This window comes from Spea bombifrons, chromosome 4 (genome assembly GCF_027358695.1).
Source record: "Spea bombifrons isolate aSpeBom1 chromosome 4, aSpeBom1.2.pri, whole genome shotgun sequence".
Classification (NCBI taxonomy): Eukaryota; Metazoa; Chordata; class Amphibia; order Anura; family Pelobatidae; genus Spea; species Spea bombifrons.
In genome coordinates this window covers 69,051,071-69,074,591 of record NC_071090.1, presented here as the reverse complement: position 1 = coordinate 69,074,591, position 23,521 = coordinate 69,051,071, and the positions used below count along the sequence as shown (strand labels likewise).

Below are 23,521 nucleotides of genomic sequence, written 5' to 3'. Positions count from 1 at the left end.
GTGATAACATGGTGTGGGTTTCCAATAAATTGCATTGTTTCTAAATAACCAAGCACCATTACGATTTACCCACCTGTATAGTGCAGGATTTTGCATAATAGTAGCAAATACGGTATATCCCATGCTCCGTTCTCAGTGCATGGCTGCCACCTTACATTCAGAAGCAGTGACAGCAGACTTTTGCCACAATTAGTATTGTTCTATCGTATTAGTATGTAACTTTTAGCACTTCTCTACCAGTGAATGAGTTAACATGCCTTTATTTATGCCGTAACCTGCCAGGAATTATAAGTACAGCATTAAGACGATGGTATGGTGTATAAAGCTTTGAGCTGATGCCACCTCATACACCCGGTATTAAATAGTATTATCAACTCTGCCTGCTGCAGTAAATAGGATTTCACCATTATGATGTGTCAGGATTTTCCACAAAATCAAATTTACAAGACACTAAATGTCCATCTTCACAGCAGAGCGGCTTTATTCTCTAACACTAATCCGTTTGGTAGGGAATACTCGTACCAATTGTGCAGTGGAATGATAATGTGATGATCTCTTCTTTCTCTCTATTCAAAGCTTAGCAAAGTTTCCCTGTGCTTTGCGGTAATGGCCTGCAGGTTGTGGGAAGCATACGATATAATGAAGAATTCCGAAATACATAGGGTTTTTGGCTTGTGTGTTAATAAAACGAGAGAACACCATGTCTTCGACCTCTTCAATAGAGCCAAAGATTAGCATAACTGTATTCAGACAGATTGTTGTATCTTCTGATGCATTAAAGCACCATGAGTTTTTATTTTATTTATTTAAGAAACGTAACTTTGTTCTCATTTGCCTCATGGTTTTGCATTTAAAGACTGGCCACGTCAACTTAAAGGAACATTGGGTTTTATGTATTTTTTTGCAAAGTTTGGAAAGTGGTCACCATAACAACTAATGGAATGCCCCTGTTGATTTGGCAATTCAGACCATTTTAAAACTTGCCATCTGTATGCAGAACCCCCCCCCCCCATATAAAACATTTTTAGAGTATATAAAATGGTGTGTAGTATGTAAAAATCCCAGTCTTAATCCGATTATTCTGTCTTTTCTTCAGAATTCCATTTGTGTTTTATTTAAATGTAAGGCAGTGTGTTCTGTTCTGATGTCTTATAGCTCCTTCAACAGCATCTAAAGCACTGCTCCGTGTGTCATAGAACTCAGAAGGCCTGCTCTTGATTTCTTACTTCTATTCCCTTAACCTGTTTGACACTTTGATGAGGAGGTTGCTGGCCTGGTTCAGCAAGATTAGAAAATTCCCTGCCAATTTTAGTTTGTCAAATCTCTACCTGTCAGGGGGAACAGATGAACAGCAGCAAAGAGATAAACATATACCTATCCAGGCATCCTCATAATCCAACAATTCCCTTTTTTCAGTTCTCATTTTTATCTTCGTTTATGCATTCAATGTGAAGTACAAGAGGATGTCCTAATAGTAAAAGAGAGATTCAATTTCTGCATAAATCCCCGCTCTGTAGGTGCAAATTGATTGCTCCCATGGATGGTTAGTTTTAATTCTTGTTAATTTAATTATCCTTGTGTTGAGATATTCCCTATTCCATAGCTTTTAAGATTTTTTGTATCAGCATCCATGTTTCCTGTGGCTTAGAATAGTCAATGAAAATATACCCCATTGCAGATGGGTGAAACACGCTGACATTGATCTCAATGGGAGAAAGTTCTTCCCACTGATTCACTGCTTCAAGCAGCCAATCAGGGGCAAGGATAGTTGGGCCATGGAGGAGTGGGGCAGCCTCATCTGTGTCCAGTAAGTACCGTATTGGCTTGAATATAGGCCGCTCCCTAAAAGTTAGGTGCTTTTTTAAAGAAAAAGTTTTGTAATAGATATGCTGCCACTCTGTCCTCCCCCCCCTCGAGATATGCTGCCACTCTGCCTCCCCCCCGAGATATGCTGCCACTCTGTCCTCCCCCCCAACTTACCAGAGCAGACTCCCAGGTGTCTTGCGGGGCCGGCGGGGGACATCTACGTGATACGCGTATACAACTTCCCGTGCCGGCACGTATTGTCCCCCGCCGGCCCCACAAGACACCCGGGAGTCTGCTTTGGTAAGTCCTGGGGGCAGAGGTAAAACGCATCGTGCGGATGTTCACCGGCTTCAGCGATGCGCGTAAACAACCTCCGCTGCCAGCACGCCTGCACGATGTGCTTTAGCAATATCCCTTGCCGGGACTCCCCTTGTGGGAAGTCCCGGCAAGGGATATTGTTAAAGCACATCGAGCAGACCTGCCGGCAGCGGAGGTTGTTTACATGCGCATCGCCGCAGCCGGTGAACGTCTGCGCGATGCGCTTAGACAATCTCCCATGCCGGCACTCCCCCTTTTTTATTTATTTATTTTTTTTGACGAAAAATCAGATTACTTTAATATGCGTTCTACCACAGTGATGGTGTCTAGGACGGTGGACTCTCCTCTTTAAATGTGCCTTCCCTATATTCCCAGAATAAAATTGCTGTGGTGTTTGAATAGGAGACACAATAAGCACAAAACTGAATTCCTTTATGCGATATCTGATTAGTGGCTGGGAAGATCAAATTTGGGTTCAGTTCAGCGTGTCTACCATGCTGGCTTCAGTGTCGCATGCAGCCTCACTAATAAAAAAAAATAAAAAAAATAAATGTATATCAAATTGCTTTTATAGGCATCCTTCAGCCTGTGAAAAGTCACAATCGTCACTCATAGCCCTGTTTTCACTCCACGGATTGGCTCTTTGAAGCAGCCAGTCAATGGCAAGAAGGCACTACTTTAAAAATGAGTTTCATTAGACAGACCTTACCCCCCCTAGGAATCTGAGCCAGCGCCCGAGCTAACTGGAGGTGAACCACATGGGGTAGACAGAGAGAGGTTTGTTCCATCAAAGATATCTCCTGCAAGCCAAGTAGCTGGGGAAAAGGGTAAATGCATGTGCCCCCCCCCTGCAGAATCCCGCTATGCATTTTGAGGGGGAATAAACTACATATGATTACTGGAGTGTCCATTTTAAGAAACCTAAACACACACACCTACACACACAAACTTGTAAATATATTACAGAATTTTTTTTGCTATCCTGGCTATTGCCCAGCAATGACTGCATCATTGTTGAAACTGCATTTTAAAATGCCCTTCAGGGGACTGATAGGAATGATTAATGAAATGTTTTCCGGTAAACATTTATGAAACTGACCCAAACAGCTGTAAATATGTGACACCCGTAAGTGCCCATAACTATTTTAATTGGGAAAGGATGCTCATATAAGCCCATTTTCACAGCACATCCAAATGCACAGTACGAAAGATGATTAGACATATTAATCCTTTTTATTAATTTTTTTGTTCTACCGTGAAAATCATGCTGCTTTATCGCCCCTGTCACATTCCCAACCTAACACTCTTAATATTGCTGTAATTTTTTTCATTTACTTAATATTGAGTCTATTCACTAAAGGGAGAGTGGACGGAATGGATGATGGATAGCTGCTCTAGTTCTCAGAGTAAAGTTGCTTCTCTTAGGGGGGGGGGGGAGGGTCTCCCAAAGAATTGAACCACCAGTCACTACTCGAAACACCAGTCAGGATGGTAGAGAACACACTTTATTGGGACTGGGCATAGTTTATATAGCCGCTTTACCAGGGGAAAGAACATTTAGAAAAACAGAGGAAAGGATTAATGCATAGCACAAATGACATGGGGTTATGCAGACCACCAGACCAATTTTATCACGTGTACAACAATGGTACATAACAGAGGTGTAGGGATTAGGGAAATAACACTTAGACTGGACGCGAGTCATTCTTCATTCATGTAGAAATGGAAACAAGCAATTGAACATACAGTCAATGTAAAATTGGAATCCTAATAATTTTCCAAAATTCCAAAGATTTAAAGATTTGTGCATCCCAGCACTGTCTTGCTTTCATGGGGGTTCACCTATCCCACACTTATGTATTTTAATCCACTAAAGTGTGCTGCTTGTCCAAAAGCTGCAGTGCTTCCCTTGACTCATGCCAGGTACTTTTTTTTGGGGGGGGGGGGGGTTGTCATACTAGTCCACTGTTTTAATAATAATAATTAATTTTAGAGAGCTAGTTCATTACAACCTTATACAAAGTGAACATAAACCCCAAACAGCCTGTCATATTGTTTTACTGGTTTATTATAATCCATAATATAGTGTTTAGATTTTTATAAAATGATTTACTTGTTTGTTTGTCCTAAAACTCTCTGTTCTTATTATGCTTGTAAACTCCGCACAAGTTTGTTGGCTATTTTATTATTTTCATGGTGAAGGCTAAAGTAAATCTTAATAGGGGTTTCAAATGTTGTTGCCAAGTCTGTATGTCACAGCATGCTTACTTTATTCACATTTGATTGTCTGTCCATTATGTAATTTCCCTATGTTGGCATATAATCTTGAATAAAAACATAGGTTGTTATGTAATATATATGAAGTCATTTTTAGAGGTCAGCGTGACTTTCATTAAAAAGTTAGATCTTGTGTTATCCTCATTTATCTTCACCTTAGATAACGCACAGTAGTCACTGGAATCTCTTGTGTATTTTCATGTTATTTCTTTGACAATATACATCAGGACTAATCACATTTTCCCAATATTGTAATAAATGAAAATAATATATTTTTTTCTTTTTTACCATGCTTACTCCTGCATTTGCAAACCCTAAGGGATGTTCCTTATTTATAAGGCCTCTAATATTTGTTGCTGTCACATTGAGTGATATTTTAATTTTTCTTTGCCCAGCAAAAACTTCAATCTTTCTCTGAGCCCCAAATGACAAGGCTCCAGGGAAAGCTGTCAAAGACTTTACCTTGTCTCTATATTACAGAGCTAATAACTATATTCTCATGAAGGAAAGAGAATCGCCAATTTAATGGCATAAAAAAGGATGACCACCGCTGAATTCTCCTAGAAACGTTTTGTTGAACAACACTGACCGCAGAGGATTGTTATAGTACTGTACATTGCTATGGCAGTTGATCCTTCTGTATATGTGAATACAGCTATTTACATCTAGGCAAATTATAGTAAATTTATTTACTTTATTTATAGAATTTGTTTTTATATTTTGGAAGGTATAATGCACTTTTATTAGTTTTGTTGATTAAAGCATGCCTATTTTTTTTTATATGTATATTTAAGTCTTAAGTCTTTTTTGCAAGTGCTCCAATGCACTTTTACTGCATACACATTAGTCCGCATATTCTTTTGCTATTTGCACAGCGGATTCTTTTAGTAGAGACACGCAAAAAGCGGATTTGTAGCTCCAATAGCAAAAAACCCAATGCACTCATTTGAACCAATAAAATGCATCGGCACCTGTGTTGAATACATTACAATGGGACATAGGCTATTGCATATGGTGGTTACGTATTTTAAGGTGCATTGGTTGTACCAAAGACCAGAAAAGTTTTATCACCATCGGTTGCTGTAACGATGAGAGCATTTTTTCATGGTCTGTACCATAATCTGTTTTACACATAATGCTCACAGACTGCATCTCAACTGGTTTTCATCGTTAAAAAAAGTGAATAAGGCAAATGAAACTTTGTGTTTATCTTATAATACCAGTTACATATGTATCTAAACAAATACTGTATGTTAAACAGAAGCCCCATACAACGCTGAATACAAGTAACTATGTAGCGTTCTGTATGGCTTTGAAAATAAAGGGAGCTCCGGTCTCCTGGGCCGCCTCCTCAACAAAATTCTTATAAAAGTACTTTGTCAGTAAAATGCATTCTTCAACCTGTAAAAAAATCACTTTCCTTAGGAGAAGCTTTGCTTGCTTTAAATAATTGAGATACCTCCATGGTAGGGAAAAAATGGCTCTACCCCCGTTCAAGTTCAGTTGCCGCTCAGGAGCCCAGGGTTCCCAGATATAAGTAGGAATGACCAACTCCTAAGTGCATTTCTCCTGAAAGAGGGGCTAAGGTGGCTATACTTAATGCCTCCTTATACTGAAAGAAGGGACTTTCATGGAGTCTGGCTGCTTTAAGCTGCATGTGTCAGGCTCAGTTTGGTCTTCTTGGAGGGGGAGCATCTTTAGGCTTCATGTTTTGTAACAATAGATTAAATGTGTCAAACCCTCTTAACCTACAACTTAGTGAAACAACTCCTTCTGTTAATGGTATTGATGAAAAATGTTCGAGTACGGACCTAAAGCATTAATGGAAACAAAAACATGGGGAACTGTTCAAGTTACAATGTCTGACAAATTACAGTTCCCAAAGGGGATGTGCAGGGTTTATTCCTGAGCCCAAGCACACGCGGAAAAGCACTGCCAGTGTGTACTTATTGTAGCTCTGCATGAGCATACTTATAGATACTACACGGTTTGGACTGTTGAATATCGGGAGGTAAACAACCAACCAAGCCCATGCCTGGCTCCACTTTGAAATGGCTGCAATGTACAACGGTTACACACCCATATACATTTGTGCTTCATTAGAAAGGAGCTATCCTCTTCTTGGATGTGTAAACTGCTTTACCATATGTGCTTCCCATGAATGAATAATAGTTGGGGACTTTGCAATCATAACAGATATACAAGTATTTCACTGCGTGTGGCGTTTCACTTTGAGTCTTGTTTAGTAGCACTGTGTGTAGCAAACAAGTCTGCTTATGTCCAGTAGATACCGAGCACATTAGACATGCTAAGAAGCCCTTAACATCTACAAAGATCTGTTTATTTAGGGCATCCAAATGACATCCTTTCTAGTTGATTGCTTTTGTGATAAGCGTGAAATAAATGGCTTATGAAAATATGAACTTCAAAGGCCTTAAACGAAGAATGCTGTATTTTATAATAGTATTTTTTTTCTGAGAGATTTAGGTTTCAGACTTTAATTGGTGATATGTTTGAAAAATCAGACATCAATATAGAAGTTCCTTTTTTTTCTTTTTAGTTTTTTCTTTCCTTTACTATAAAAATTAAGTAGGAGTGTGCTTTTGATTATAAATGATGCCATGTGTCTTGCAATTGTCATTTTCTCATGGACTGCAGCCTATTGTATTCATTCTTGCCATTAGTTCCAGCACATAGTAGGAAGAATTAAAACTTTAGTGCTTGAAATTGGAAATATACAGATAGATTCATCACCCCTCCAAATAACTCTGTTTCACAGAAAAGCAATCTATTTAGCCAGTTGTGCTTAATTAACCAAGTCAACAAGATAAAAAGCTTTTGAACTTCCATTTACGATAGCCCTCTTCATTTTCTTGTATATATTTTCCTCGTCTTAAAGAGGCCTTGTCTTTTTGCTTCTCAGGTAGAATAGGATGACTTTTTCTCCGCTAATATTGGCACCTTTGGTAAATATGAGCAAATAATGTGTGGCACAATTATTGGCACCCTAAAGTCTTCTCCTATAATACCTGATGATGTTGGAGAATATGTGGAAGGGACCTGAGACCATTCATCCATACAGATTCTCTCCGAGGGTAGATGCTGGTGGATTCTTCTCCTTAGTTCACCCCACCGGCTTTCTATGTGGCTCAAGTCAGGGGACTGGGATGGCCACGGTATGACCTTGATTTTATGGCCAGTAAACCATTTCTGTGTTGATTTAGATGTATGTTTTGGATCAATGTCCTGCTGGTTGGAATGCAGTATTCTGTTGAACGAATACATAAACTGAGCTTATGCAGGATACCCTGTCCCTTCAATTTGCAGAAATTATTATGCACAGTATCTTAATTTGCAGCCATATTAATAAATACAATAACACTATTCAGATATATTAGAGCAACTTCTCATTGCTAGAGAAAAGATCATTTCTAGATCTTTTATCAGCTGCTGGTAAATGTTTGGATATGCACCTGAAAAGTGCAAGACTCACATTGTTTCAAGGTGATGGGGCCATATGTAGTATAGAGGTGTACCTAAGTAGAATATACAGTACCTATGTGCGACAGGATCATGTGTAATTGATGCATGACGACGTATAGATAAAGCACACATCCTCTAACCTCTTGCTTCTCAATGACCACTTGTGGCAATTTGGTTAAGCAACTATTGAAAGCTGTCGGTGAATGCCCTTATGTGCATCCATACTTGGTAGTGATGTTAATCCATAAAACGTGTAATGTAAGGTAAAGAAAACCATGTAATTCTGTTAACTTTCATTTAAATCGAAACCAACTTTGAGATGTATTTTTCAAAATACCATTTTGATTAATATCCAACACAGCAGAGGTTGAATAGATTACTAGTCAAATCACCAGCTCAGTATCTAATTTGCACTTAAATGGGTGGAAGTGAGTAACATTTTGACCTTTAACTCTTCACTTCACTGTCGTACACATTTTATACTATGTCTCCTTCTGCTCTGTTTAATTTGTTAATTTAGTTAGCAATGTGATCCCCTCTGTGCTAGATAATTACCTGTTAGGGATGTTGTCCATGCTGCTTTGCTTTATAGCTGCTCATGTGAAACAGATGGACATCTGCAGCGTCCCATTGAACTAGTTGCTGCATTCTGCTAGTAGCTCTCTTTATACCGTATTTGCTCAATTATAAGACACCCCAAATTTGAATATTAATTTCGGGGGGAAAAAGCCTGAATATAAGACTACCCTAAACTAGTTTTACTAGTAAATATTAATTCACATGTAAATAATTTTTTCATATTTAATAAAAACTATGCCACTCTGCCCCCCAGATATGCCTTTTTAACCCCAAATTTGCCTTTTTAACCCCCCATATTTGCCAATCTGCCTCCCAAATATGCCTTATACACCCATATATTTGCCACTCTACCTCCCTGAGATGCATTTTAACTCCCTATTTGCCACCCCCACAAGGTATGCCTTATACACCCTATATGCCACTCTGCCCCCCTAATAAGCCACTCTGCCCCAGATATGCCTTTTTAACCCCCTATTTCCCAATATATATGCCATTCTGCCTCCCTGATGTGCCTTTTAACCCCCTATATAAAACTCTGCCTCCAGAAAACCATTACCCCCCCCCCCGACTTACCAGTGCATCCCTTTACTTGTGACCCGTGCTTGAGACTCCCTAGTGTCTAGTGGGTGACGGTGGAGGTCTGTGCAATGTTGACCTCCGCTGCTGGTGGCTAGGGCTTCTATGGTGGAGCACCGGAAGGTTATGTGATGCTGGCTATGTTAACAGCTATCTTAATATACATCGGCTTCAGTTGTCTGACCCCCCCCCGTGGGGTATCCCACCTCTGTTGGAGCTTTTGGTCCAAACCCTTTGTAATGCATTATTATGCAAATTACCATACATTGTAAAACCAGATATCTCACCTTACAAAAACCCAAATCTTCCCCAAAACATTATGCAATAAATGTAGTATCACATTTTAAAGGCACCCTTCATTTCTTACAGGTACTTCCTCCGGGGATTCTATGGTGGAGCACTGGAAGGTCATGTGATACCAGCGCTCCGTCATAGAAGCCCCCAGAGGAAGTTTCGGCAGCAGCAGCAGAGGCTGCCGAAGAGGAGCATCTGGGTCCCTTGCAGCGCTGTGGGAGATCTGGATCTTAGTCTTGTAATCAGACCACTATTTGACATCTGATTTAGATGACGACCTCGAGTATGAGACGAGGGATATTTTTCAGAGCACAATTAAGATGTGTCTGGCATTTCTCCACCATTGTTATTGTGCTGAACCTGGCTCAAACTCTTAATTGTAGTTTGTTGCAGAAGCATGAAAATTCTGATTCGATTGCAGGAGGGCAGGGAAGGTTGAAGGAACGTAATTTGCATCACTGGTCTGGTAAAAGAAGAATAAGGGCACATATGTTGCTTTCGATCCTTCAGTGACTTCTGGGGTTTTCTTTGTTTTTTGACAAAGGCATGTTATGTTCCTGGAATCAAGTTTTCATCCTTAATCACTAATTAGTGTCATTGTTGTCAAAGCAAGTCAAGGACTCTTGACAGCAGTAGAGGCAACATAGAGAGCATCCAAGTCTCTTGGTTCCTATGATTTATTACAGTCCTTTGGGGATGCCCAGGTCATTCCTGGAAGGCCACAGTCCTGCTAAAGCTAACGGCTCTTGCTGTCATGTAATTAAGCAATCACCCAGAACCATGTGAAGTGAACATGACAGCTCTGTTTACTGCTTTGTGAACTAGATGGCTTTACCAGCAACTTTGTGACACCTTTCCAGATGAAACTTTGGAAGGGTTTTCAGTTTGCCAAATACATTTCCCACCTATAACGTAGAATTGTTTCTGAGGCGAGATGCCAGTAATATCTGCAGTGTGTACTATAATGTAGAAATTTGGCGCATGTGATACGTGGTTTTATTCCCGTAAAGTATGTGGAGTTTTAATCGGACAGTCGTCATGTGAACTGTTGTTTTTCTTTTTAGATATCACATTACTGCTTTCATCAGCTGCCTTGCCATGGGCTGTACAGACCTGAGCCCCGCTGTGCTGCCATTTACCTGTTGATGGATCCTTGCTGGAGTTAATACTTTGCCTTCCGCTTCTTTATTCGAGCATACAACTACTCCTTGGTAGCAGGAAATGTGATTTTAAGGACGTGAATGTAGTGTAAAAATAAAAGAAAGATCTCCTGGCTGCAATGTTATTAATACCGACTTGAAAATGCCATCTCTAAAGCTGCTTAAAAGTATGGAAAATGAATGATCACATTTAGTTTGCCAGTAAATAATATGGCAGGGTATAGTTTAGCTGTAGTGTGGTGGCACACACTTAGGGATCATTATCTAAAAGTTCCACTGTGTTAATGTTGACAAAATGGTAAGTAAGCACTGTTAGTTACATTTTAGGGTGCCCTAAAAAATGACATTTATAAACAAACTAAGTAAACAAACTATATTTTATAGTTTAGGTATGCTTCCTGACATACCCTCTTACCTGTTGCATACCCTAGCCTGACTGAAAAATGGCAATTTCACAGATGGGGAACTTGAATCTTAAAAACTTGAATCTTAAATGTCAAGAAAGTACGTATATCTGGTGGCCGTACTGTCTTGTCATTGAAATCATATCCTTTTTAACCCTGGAAGCAATCTCCAATTAGCTGTTTATACTGGTTAAAATTGTGCCCCCCCACTACAGATAAGGTTATGCTCCCCATCAGTTATGTTCTTCTCAAAGATTTAACTAGTGTTAAAGTGGAGTGTGTGCGAGATATACTAATGTTGGGTCCTTGTTTTATGCAACCATCCATTGTAATAGTTTTAAACATGATTCTCAAACCCTCGGACAGAACATACTTTTGTATTAAAGGCTTTTTGAAAAGCCAGTATAGGTTTATATTTAAGAATTAAATCAAATGCGGCTTCTAGATCTGACTTTGACTGAATGCTTTTCCAGGAATATTTCAAAAGTGGCGGTTTGATGAGTTTCCTCATACTTCTGATTACAGTAAAACAGTTGAAAAGCTGTCTGACTTTGTAGCCTGGCCACTCTCTGAATTCAATAAAAGGAGTTTAAAAGAAGGTGAAACTAAAGCTAGGATATTGTCTCCATGTCAAAACGGTGCCTGAAAATGATAAAAAATAGCTATTGATCCCTGCAGCTGTTATGTTCATCTTTATTGATCAGGCAAAGGAAAGATAAATCGCAGCCTAAATAAGATTATAGTGAATGCTTGCATCACGGGGACAGTGGCTTGATAGAAGGCCATTCATCATCTCAAACGGGGGCCTGTCCTCTTTCGCTCAGCGGTCTGTCTACTGCTTCATAACACGCCTTATTGATCTAATACAATGCAGAGCAAAGATACTGAATATCAGCCAGAGTAAACTTCAGTTTATTGAAGGCACGTATGGTGCTTCTGGCACCCAGTGACTTCTGCATGCACAGTCTCATCGCTGTCCTCTAGAAAGATTATTGCAAGCTACTATGGGGCATGGACGTCTGCAGTGGACTAAATGCGCCATTAGTTCCGGTATACCATGAAAATCCATTCCTAATTTTGGGCCCCTTTTTTCTGCGACTTGTTGACAACTTCAGTAGTTTGAGGTTAGCATAACTTGGTTATAACTCTCAAACTCTGAAATGTCCAAGTCCTCCGCAGAGCCAACATTCACAAAGCATATCTCATGTGGGTTTGGGGAGTTCAGTCTTCATTGATTTCATTGGGAAACTTGGGTTGCTGACAGTGTCCTGGGAACTGTTTGACCTGTAGAACCCATCAATGCTTTTCAGTAGGATTTGCCAGAACAGAACCTATTCCCGTGGCACCACTCTTGCACCGTAAGGCACATATTTATTATTATCTCAAGAATGTTTCTATGAAATTATAACTTCGGCAATAGACTATTCAGCAATAATGCAAGTTAGAAAATTAAAACTAAGCCCTAAGGCTAGGTTTCCACTTGGTTTTTTTTTGCTAAAAACGCCCATAAAAACGCCAATAGCGCCACCTGGCGTTTTTTTAGTGAAAAAACGTTGCAGCCAGATGTTAGCTGTTCTTCAATAGGAAATCGCAAAATGCCATTTCCACTTGGCGTTTTTCTGTTTGGCGTTTTTTCAGTCCTCTTTGGCGTTTTTCTGCTTTTTTGGGCTCTGTGGCAGTTTTTCAAAATCGCAGCATGTTGACACTCTGGCGTTTTTTGCAAGGAAATCTTGGCGTTTTTCTCCAATAGAAGTCTATGGGAGAGAAAAAACGCCATGAAAAAGCCATGTGGGTTTATTGCCTTGGCGTTTTTTATGGCGTTTTTTCCACAGTTACAATGCAGAGGATGGACCCAGTATCTGTGTGTCCTACGAGAAATAGGCTGAAAACAAACAGTTTCACACAAAACAAAGTCCTGGACTGGTTCATATTGAATTTTACACCATTTGGAACAAACATGCCATTACAAACAAACATACCCGACGCATCAACTGGATCCTGCGTGCCAAAAGCAACAGCAAACAATTTGCACCATCATTTGGGGCCAATCTTCCCAGAGGAGCAGAGATTCGAAATAAAGCATGCCTTACAAACCACAGAAAAGAGACAAAAGAGTCCGCCGGGGCGTTTAAGTAGAACTCTACCAAGTAAATGACATCAGGAGAGGGCAGATACTTGCCATTTATCCTAATCCCTTTTAGCTGGGTGAAACTTCTAACTTGTAAAGGCTGGAAAAACTGCCTAAGGTCAAAAAAAGCAATTTCCACAGAAAGGCTAAAACGCCAGAAAAAACTCCAGAAAAAACGCCAAAACGCAGGTAAATGCAGTGGCAGTTTTCTTGGCGTTTTTCCTGGCGTTTTTCATCAAGAAAAAAACGCAGGACAAAAACCCAAGTGGAAACCTAGCCTAAATGAAATGGCTTCAAGACAGAATGTGTGGAATATAATACAGCTTTTATAGACAGATTTTCCTTGTTAAAGCCAGCCAGAACCCTTTGAATGGAATCATTTTACATTTGTTTTCCTTTACGTGAAGCGATGATTGAGAATGGAGCAGTGGTGTCTATCCATAGTTATAAATGTATTCAGATTGTTATAACATAGATAAAGCACAAAATGTATTTAAAGTCAATGAAAATCTTTGTTGGTGAATAAGGGGGAAAAAGACTGGCTTGTCCAAGCTGTGTTTTATAGTAATCTTATAGTAAATCTTGTATATAAAACGCAGGTATAACTACGCTCACTTTAGGACCTGTGTATAATAAGCACCCACCAGGTTAATCATTGATCAGAAAATTTATTAGATTAAAAGCTATTAAAAACAAAAAAAAGTGACAAGTTTATGCCACGGACATTAGTTAGTTAACCTGATCAGTGCAATGTCTCCAATCAGTGATCAGATAGTAATCAGATAGATTGTTATAAAGATATACTTTTTACTATTAATGCATGGATTACACTGCAAAGTGTAACTGACAGAAACTGACATAAAAGTACCTTTGACTTCCAGGCCAGTACTTTTTGAAGATTTTATTTATTAACTCTTTCAGTGCTGGTGCTGAATAGTAGCACAGCATTGATTGTGACTTGGTCCCCGTGATTTCTTACAAGCATGGTAAAATGAGGGTGTTTTCCGCATTTTGTTTGGGCTTCTGTTATTCACGTTTGTGCTGTTCTGTCTTTACAGAGCGCTCAGTTTTACAAAGTTACCACCGAAGAATACCAGAAGGCCGCCTCTGACGTGGAAACTAAATTCAAGTAAGGTTTTGTTTTGTTTGCTTTTTTTTTTGCCCCATGTGTATTGAAATACTGCTCCTTGTAAACATCTAGTCTTTCATGTATTGATTCCATGCGTGTAGAACGCTTATCCTCTGTTAATGTTTGTGTAAATACCGGGTTCATTAACATTAGCAATTTACTTGGCAAGGCTGGCCTTCTCCTACAAAGGTGCTAAAGCTCATTGCTCAACATGTTAGCACTGTTTATTAAACTCATTTTTCAATTTTGTGGAGGCTGAAAAATGCAAATCTGCAAGCAGTCCCAATATATACAGACATTTGCCAAGTCATAAGCCTGTTTGGGACTGTTATTCCAAATTCAAGGTAACTGGCAGCTATGAGTAGGCTTTCTTTACCATTTATAGTAATAAAGAAAGCATATTTTTCAGGTGACCACAAGTTCTCCTATATGGGTTTTTCCAATATATAAATATTATTTTCAATTTATGATTCATAATAACAAAAACTATTAAAAGTGGCAACATGAGAAAGCCCTAGCTTTCCTTAAGAAACTAAATATATAATTTGTGTGGGTGCACTAAACATGAGCAAAGATATGCTAAAAATGGCAAAAAGGCTCTGGTCGCTTAGGGGTTAAGATACATTGTGGGAGGGGGCGGGATACGGCAATGTGATTGAGTTGTTTACTTTGTGTGAAACAAAAACATACCAAAAACCCAAATCTGCAGTACTTTGCAGCCTGCTTTCCCACAGGTATATCAAGAAGATCGGGTATAGAGGTCTGCTGCATAATAATAGGCTGACACTTTATACCACTTGTGTATGATATTGGTGATGTTTAATCCTATTGTAGTCATGTTTGTACCCACATAAACATATAGTACTATTCAACCACAAGAACCCTCTATCATTACCTTTGCAGGGGGTAGGGGTCTTTTTTTTGGTGGAAGAACACATGCAAATAGCAGTTTCTGTATGTCTGCATAATTAATAAAGTATTTATGCATCTTTTATTACAGTAGCAAAAAAACTCTAAATGTAGGGGACAGATATGTATGGTATGCTTTCTATAAGTATATGCATTTAAAGGTTTCATGGCGTAGCACCTGAAGTCTGTAGGCATTCTACTCCTGTGAATTATTCAATCAGTCTCTACATGGTGACTAGTAAGAACTGGTCATGTTTTCTAGGAACACATAACCCTTCTGTCATACATTTCTGCTTCTAATGCACTGTTTAATGCTGGGTAGAATACAATGAGTGAAAATTGCATCTGTTATATGAACTATCTACATATAAAACAGGAAGGAATCGGAATATATTAGTTGTAAACCAAATGGGAGATCATAACTCACCTCTTTAACATGTTTTGACATATTTTATTTTTTACTTCTTTATAGAAAATGTAATGAATGGAACATGTTTTTATTTTAATATTTAATATGAAATATTACAAAATAGATCTTAGAAAAAAAGTCTGTTTCTTCGTTTTCTTTTAAGCACAGAAAATCTCCTTCGTCACAAATATTTTCATTCAGCTGATAATCAGGCGTTTTAATCTTCCATCCTGCCTACGCACTGTGCCAAACGCCATCGAAAGTAGCTTATTATTACCTCTTTGGCTTTCCACGAATAAGCCGCCGATAACGTACGTTCATGAAGTCATGCCTTATCGCTGCCAGGCCCCAAGCACAATTGATGAAATCCTCAATGATCAAATGGTTTACCTTTTCTGAGGCACCAATTCACATTGATCAAATCTAAATGATCACGTCGAGTTGACTCCTGCAAGTACGCAAATTGCATTAAACGGACATTACTAAAACATGCTTCTGTTCCTAATGCAAGAATAATATTTCCAGCAGCTGCATTATAACCAGGTCTATTAGATTATAAAGATGTCTCTTTCCTAATGAAAAGTTTACACAAGAAGCAAAGAATGTGATATTGCAGGAAGAACATGGCTTTGGGCTAGGATTTGGGCTTTTACAAACTAATTACATTTCAACATTTGTAGTAGTTTTCTTCCCCTTAATTAAGGGCTGGTAGCTAGAATCTTAACAGATGCCATGGTAACATTTTGTTCCACAAGGATGTCAAAGGAAGTGTATTACGGTTTTATTATTTTCATATAATGACAGTAATTAGAGAGCAGAAATTTCCTTTTTTCCCCCTTTTCTCTGTTCTTTTTATATTTTTTAGTGACAGGTTTGCTGCAGTAGATATTGTTATATTGCCACAACAAAGCTTACTGTACTATTGCACAACAGTTATGGCTGTTAAATCCATCTTCTTGCAGGTCCCCTCACAATAGATCTGAACTAGAGGTAGCAAAAACATCTTAGATGATATTGTTGCTTAGCCCCTCAGCATGGGGCTAAAAAACAAAAAAAAGTTTCCTACACTTCCACCATCAAACCTTTGATGAAATAGAAATCTCAGATTGGATCTGGCATCTTCCTACATCTTTCAGTTCAGTATACCCAAACATTTTAACCCCTTGTTGCCTTCATGACCTTCCATGCCATCATAATAATCATAATCGAAGGTTCTGCAGCAAGTAGTGGTGCATGCTTCAGGGACGCTCCTGTCTCCTTAGGCCCCAGCAAAGGGACCTTCTTCTCAGGACCGCATCATATATCCCTTAACAGTGACCTTCCCTTAACAGTGACCTTCTGTATGACTACTGGATACATGTAGGAAAAACCTGTGGAAAACGTGTATTTTTTTTTAAAGAATATTATTTATACCAAACGTTTGTGTGGATACATTACATTTATTTATAAAGCGCCCAGGGTATACTGGGAAAAAAAGACTGGACGTGATAAAAAAAAAAAAATGCCTCAAAAGCATGAGTTTTGGGGTACAATATACTCATGGTCTAAAAGGAGTTAACGGTCATGATGTGTATGCTTCCAGCTACCTGTGGAGACGTTCGGATATAAGGCACACATGCAGATGCATTGACAGTCTCCGGTAGTGTCTTTAAGAAGCAGCTGTGCACATGCATTCATATACCCCTCTTAGCCGTGACAAAGCAGAGCCCATTATTGATTACGATGGTTAAATAATTTGAGTGAGAAAAAATGCGGCAAGTCTATTTCAAGAGCTCTTAATTCATGTGCAACTCTATTGGATTGCGGATTAAACTAATGTGCCATATGTTCAAAGCTTGCCAATGCGGACACCTGTAGATGTTTAAATGCGTCCCTTCGTCTGACAGCCAAGAATCCTGATGAATAATAAGTCTCCTATTTCAGCCATTTAGAGCCTCATTGTGAGCGACGTATTGGATTTAGTTTAGCCTTAAAAAAATAATAAATGTACTAGAATGAAATTGCTTTGCTCGTTTCCAGATTGATTTAATGCAAATAAAGCAACTGTCCATTTATAATGCATTCGGGTTTTAGAGGAGCATTATGACTGCCAGAACAAGGTTAGCAGATAAAGCCTAATGCTTCAATAGTGCATCCTGGTTTATCTCGTATTGTAAGCAAGCGATTTACTGGAGGCTGTAATAGGGTTCAGGTTGTTGTATCACAACAAAATCTCTATTTGAATTTGCTGAAAAGTTGTTTGCAGTGGTCTTACTGTCTGATACATTGGACAGGAGAAGGGGTAGTTTATTGAAGGGGCCATTGGACTGCAATGTAGAGCCAGGTGGATGGAGATGGCTGATGGTGGTGATTAAAACCAGTGGTAAAAAAAAGTTAGTGGGCTAAAGTTTATGGGAGAACAGGTTAAGTGGCATGAGGGCAGTTGCTTGGCCTATTGCACCATCTAGCTGTGTGTAATCTTTAACTTCCAATAGGGAAGACGAGTAGACCTTTCATGTGTTTCTATTATGATTGCTAACTCTAATGTTAATATGGGATGACATGCTGTGGGTTATATTTCCCACAGATCTATCATGTAGAAGTAGGAAGGTAAGGTCTGTTCCGGATAAATCTTTCATGAACCTACTGCTTTTATTGGGGGGAGGGGGGGTAGTCTGGCTGTACAGAGTAATTTCACAGACGTTACTGAAGATCCATAATGTGTCTCCTGCAACTGGTTTATAGTGCTTAAGTGTGTCAGTTTATTTACGTTTTATAGTCACCCCCTGAGACCAGTCTCCCAGGACCAAGACAAAAAGGTCAGTCTCATCTGCCGGTGTTATGTTACATCTCTTCTGTTACTCAGACTGAACAAGGTGATGCCACTTAAAGAGGATGTATTCATACATAGAACAGGAGAAGAACATTTGATTTCAAGCAGAAGTGGTGCAAATTAATATTTAAACCATACATACGGTTTCTATGGTCTGATCTCCATTTTTTTTAATCAAGAATGCACTGAATGCACCTGTTAATGATTTCACAAAGACCTACATGGTCCAATCTCAAACATAACTATTTTATTTTTAGAGTATCATACTCTGCCACCCTGTAGTGATACATAACTGGAAAGTGTTTTAGCTCCCCTTATATTCTTGATTAAAATATGTTTTGTTAAAGTTGACCGATGTGATTGCTTTTATTGGGCAGTCAAAAGTCTAACAGTGTATCTACAACCTACTATAAACCTGTTCACATACACAAAGGGGTATATTCACTAAAGCATGATTTTAAGGAGAGTTGTGGTTTTGACTCTCCAGCAAGAATGAGTGAGGTGGTCCTGTATAGTACATAATTCAATCTCATTAATTTAACTACACACTATACAGGGCCAAGAAGGTTGGCCTTTTGTAGTGCATTGTGAAGTCAAGGAGCTGAAGCACAACTTTCTGTTTTAGTAAATAAACCCTTATTTGTAGAGTGAGGAGGACTGGCAGCAGGGGGTGAAATGTTGGCAGCATCGCAGCCATTTTGCAAACCTCAGTACATTTTCATTGCACTTTTCACGTGTGCATGCAGAATCTGAAACCGGTAAAACATAATTGAATTGGCTGTGAGCAACACCTTTGCCTTCAAGAAAGTAGTCCTTCAAATATAAGCCACAGGCTTAATTGCTAATTTTGTTTATCCCTTATTCAAATATGCAGAAAACAATACCCCAGAAGACACAGGCCAATTCACACACAATTCTTCGTAAACTGAAACCGTTTCAGTTTTCCCTCCAGCGGCAGAGGCATTTAGCTGTACTCTTTTGATCAATCAATACAAGCCATTATGAATGCAGTGAAACATACACAGTCTATGAAATATTAATTGTGGCCATTTCAGCTAGATAAATGTAGATTCATCTCCTCAAATCGAAGAGCCTTTGGTGAAGTTATATACCATGGATCCAGATAGAAGGGATTAATATTGTACACATGACTCCAGTGCTTACGAAGTCATGTTTTTGGAGGCGTCACATAGAATATAGTGGAGACTTTTCCAATAACTGTTTAGTTTATATTTCTCATGGCGCTCCACGTTCTTCCCACTTTCAATACATACAGGCTCCGTGTGTATGTTGGCACTTCCTTGTGTGCTATGAGGGATCATTGTACTACCAACCAAAATGAATTAATAGCTTAATCATTTACTTTGTTCGGTTTTGCGTGCTGAAAGCTCCTAATATAACATTAAAGGCATGGTTATATCCTCTAGCGCAGGGGTGGGCAATTAATTTTCCCATGGGGCCACATGAGAAATTGGAATGGTTTTAGAGGGCCAGACCTCTACAAACTACAAACTCCGAAGCCTTGTCCATTTTGTTAACTTATGTGCTGTTTAATAAAGTTATTCAAGCCTACGTCATTGGTAGAGGTGCTTGAATAAGTAAGGCCTGAATAACTATTAGCACAGCACAGAAGTGAACAAAATGAACAAGGCTTCGGAGTGCATACCGTATTTTTCGCTCTATAAGACGCACCTGCTGATAAGACGCACCTAGATTTTAGAGGAGAAAAAAAAGGAAAAAATATTTTGAGCTAAAAAATGGGCTAAAATATTTATTACAATAACTGAATAAGCTATGAACACAGTAAGACACACAGTAAGACACACACAGACACAGTGAGACACACACAGACACAGTAAGACACACACAGACACAGTGAGACACACACAGACACAGTGAGACACACACAGACACAGTAAGACACACACAGACACAGTGAGACACACACAGACACAGTGAGACACACACAGACACAGTGAGACACACACAGACACAGTGAGACACACACAGACACAGTGAGACACACACAGACACAGTGAGACACACACAGACACAGTGAGACACACACAGACACAGTAAGATACACACACACACAGTAAGACACACACACACAAACACAGTAAGACACACACACACAGTAAGACCTCCCTCCCTAACCCCCCTTCTCAGTATCTCCCCTCTAACTCCCTAACCCCCCCTTCTCAGGATCTCCCCTCTAACTCCCTAACCCCCCCTTCTCAGGATCTCCCCCCCCGCCCCGGTCACTTACCTTAAACTCCTGTGTTGGAAGCGTGAGGCGTTTGTCTCGGGTGCCGGCGCTTCACTGCTGATCGCCGGCGTCTGACATCATATGCCGGCGCCCAGCGTAAAGCGCCGGCACCCGAGACAAACGCTTCCAACACAGGAGTTTAAGGTAAGTGACCGGGGCGGGGGGGGACACCGGACTCATTGGTGAGTCACCAGGACACTCTTTGCGGGCCGGTCCGAGCTATTCAGCGGGCCGGATGTGGCCCGCGGGCCGTGCTTTGCCCAGGTCTGCTCTAGCGTCTACTGTTGAAGTTCTTTATGCTATTGGTAATAGTAGTTTTTCCAAAATAACCTTTTCATTTATTTTTTATGTCATACAATTGAAAATAAGTGCTTTCCTCCCTAGGTCTAAAGTATTGGGGTTTATTCACTAAAGCAAGAGTTTGCAGGGGGGTTGTAGTTTCAACTTCGCTGTTTATTATGAAGGGCCAATAATTCCTCCAGCAAGAGGCGGATGAGTTGGCCATGTATAATTCAATGGGTAGGGAGACTTTGGAGAACTCTCACTGATTTACCCCTTAATCACAAAGCCCGTACATGCATTGTTTTCAATGGGTTTAGGGACCGCCCATTGTCCTTAAGGGGTTAAGAATTTAATTCCTGCAGAAGAAGTGTATTGGGGTTGGACCTTTATGATGTACAGTAAAGTCAAGGAGCTGGGACAATAACTCTCTTGGCAACCTTCCTGAATAGAACCCCATATATATTATTGGTCAGTATCCGTAGTTTTTGTGATGCAGAGCGTAGCACATACCACTGAGGTGTGAGTGGGTTTTTATTAAGGCTTCGTATGGTGGAACCAGTTACTCATTTTGCATTCACATCTTCTGAACACTGTCACATAGCTGTTTCCACGATATCCCCAAGAACAACCTCTGAAATGCTCCCGAACCTACACACCAGACATATTTAGCCTCCTGAGTGGCTTATTGTGCTATTTATGGTAAAGCAAAAGTAAAAAAAAAAAAATCAGCATACATCCATCTCACTGGTTTTTGTTTGGACAACATTGTTTTGCATGAATATTGCTCCCTAAAAATCTACTAGTGGTTATGCAGTCAATTTCTGCAAATACAAAAAACATTAGTATATTGAGATCCATTTTATAGCACAAAATCCTTTTTACAAATGGCTGCACAAATAAATGCAGTCTAAAAGTGCACAAGTGCCTTCCAGTAAGAGAGAAACCCCACGTTACAGCTACCTGCAAATTGTGTCTTATTATTCAACACTTAAAGAAGCACGAGGGAGCAGAATCTCACTAAGTGCTCGCTGAATAAAAAGCAAACATCAACAAAATGTTTGAGCGTATTCCTTTTTTCATTTAACTCATTCAGCAACAGAGATGTTTATTCCTTAAAGACTGATTTTTTTTTTCTAGAAATCCTTTACCCAAAACTCACCTCACATCACAAGCAAACAATCATTTTAATATATTTATAGAACACAGCATATTGACTAATTTGACAGAGACAGTGGATGAATAAGATAATGATGGTTCTGTCCATAAGTTATGATTTAGAGAAACAGAATGGATGTGCTATTAAGTGTACATTAAGGAATAGTATGTAATATTGAGGTATACGTACATACACGCATTATAACACTGAACCTTTCCTGCAACTTACTCAGTTCCCGCTGAATTAAAATGCATATTTATAGATGCCATTATGTTCTCTGCACATTTTAAGCCAAGTATATTGAAAGGTCACTTTACTTGACTTGGAATAATGTATCAGAATTTAGCATTTATTAACTACACTTCCCATAAAAATTATATAGCGTGATGATGGATTTTGAAGATTAACAGTGGAGTCTGGGCTCCATGACAAGGCAACTCAAGTGCTAGTGATAAAGCAATGGTTTCTTCTTCTGTGTGCTGGGAGCAGAGTATATTGATAATGGAAGTCAATGAATACTGGTCTGAGATTGGAGAATGAAGGTCATGTTTACACAGGTTTGCTGTGGGATATAATGTTATAAAAGTGGTATAATGTGTTTGCAGTATTAGATCCCTCCCACTATTATTTCTCCAAGAAATACCGTATTGGCTCGGAAATGGGCCGCCCCCGTATATAGGACGCACCCTAAAAGTTTGGTGCTTTTTTAAAGAAAAAGTTTTTTTCTTTAAAAAAGCACCAAAAAAACATGCTGCCACTCTGCCCCCCCCCCCCGAGATATGCTGCCACTGTCCTCCCTCCCCGAGATATGCTACCACTGTCCTCCCTCCCCGAGATATGCTACCACTGTCCTCCTCTGCCCCCCCCGGACTTACCGGAGCATACTCCCGGGTGTCTTGCGGGGCCAGCGGGGGACATCTATGCAATACAACTTCCGGTGCCGGCTCCGGAGTCTGCTCCGGTAAGTCCGGGGGCGGACGGTCCGCACGATGCACTTAGACAACCTCCCGTGCCGGCACACCCCCCCCCCCCCGTGGGAAGTGCTGGCACCGCTGCGGGGGATCTGTATCCTAACCCCGCTGCCTGCCCGGTGCCCGGGACTGCATGTCCCAGGCGTCGGGCGCTAGACCCCGAATATAGGCCGCAGCACCCCCACTTTAAAGACTTAAAGTGGGGGGGAAAAAGTGCGGCCTATATTCGAGCCAATACGGTATGTCCAGTGTGGTATAGACTCTCAGAAAGTAATATATTCAGTGACACTGTGATATTTTTGGAAAATACCGTACACAAAGTGTCTGTCTCAGCCAGGGGTGCTCAGGATCCACAGCAAAGAGAATACTTGAGCATAAACTACCAACTACATGCAGGGACTCTGGTTCAGGTTTACAAATAATAGAATTTGACAGCAGATAGGAGCGATCCAGTCCATCTAGACTATCTAAGGTTTAAGTCCTTACATAAGGAAAACGTAGTCAGTCCTTGGTCTAGTCTTATAGTCTTGCTTTATGCATGTTCCAGGAAATTGTATTA

General features: G+C 39.9%; 1 protein-coding gene across 1 annotated transcript in view; it reads left to right on the top strand.

Annotated features, from left to right (window-relative positions):
- The window catches only part of CHCHD3 (coiled-coil-helix-coiled-coil-helix domain containing 3), an 88,558-nt gene that overhangs the window by 50,442 nt on the left and 14,595 nt on the right, over positions 1-23,521 (top strand). Inside the window, exon 6 of the mRNA XM_053462197.1 lies at positions 14,084-14,154. Within this exon, the coding sequence (XP_053318172.1) occupies positions 14,084-14,154 (71 nt within the window). The remainder of the gene's footprint in view (positions 1-14,083; positions 14,155-23,521) is intronic.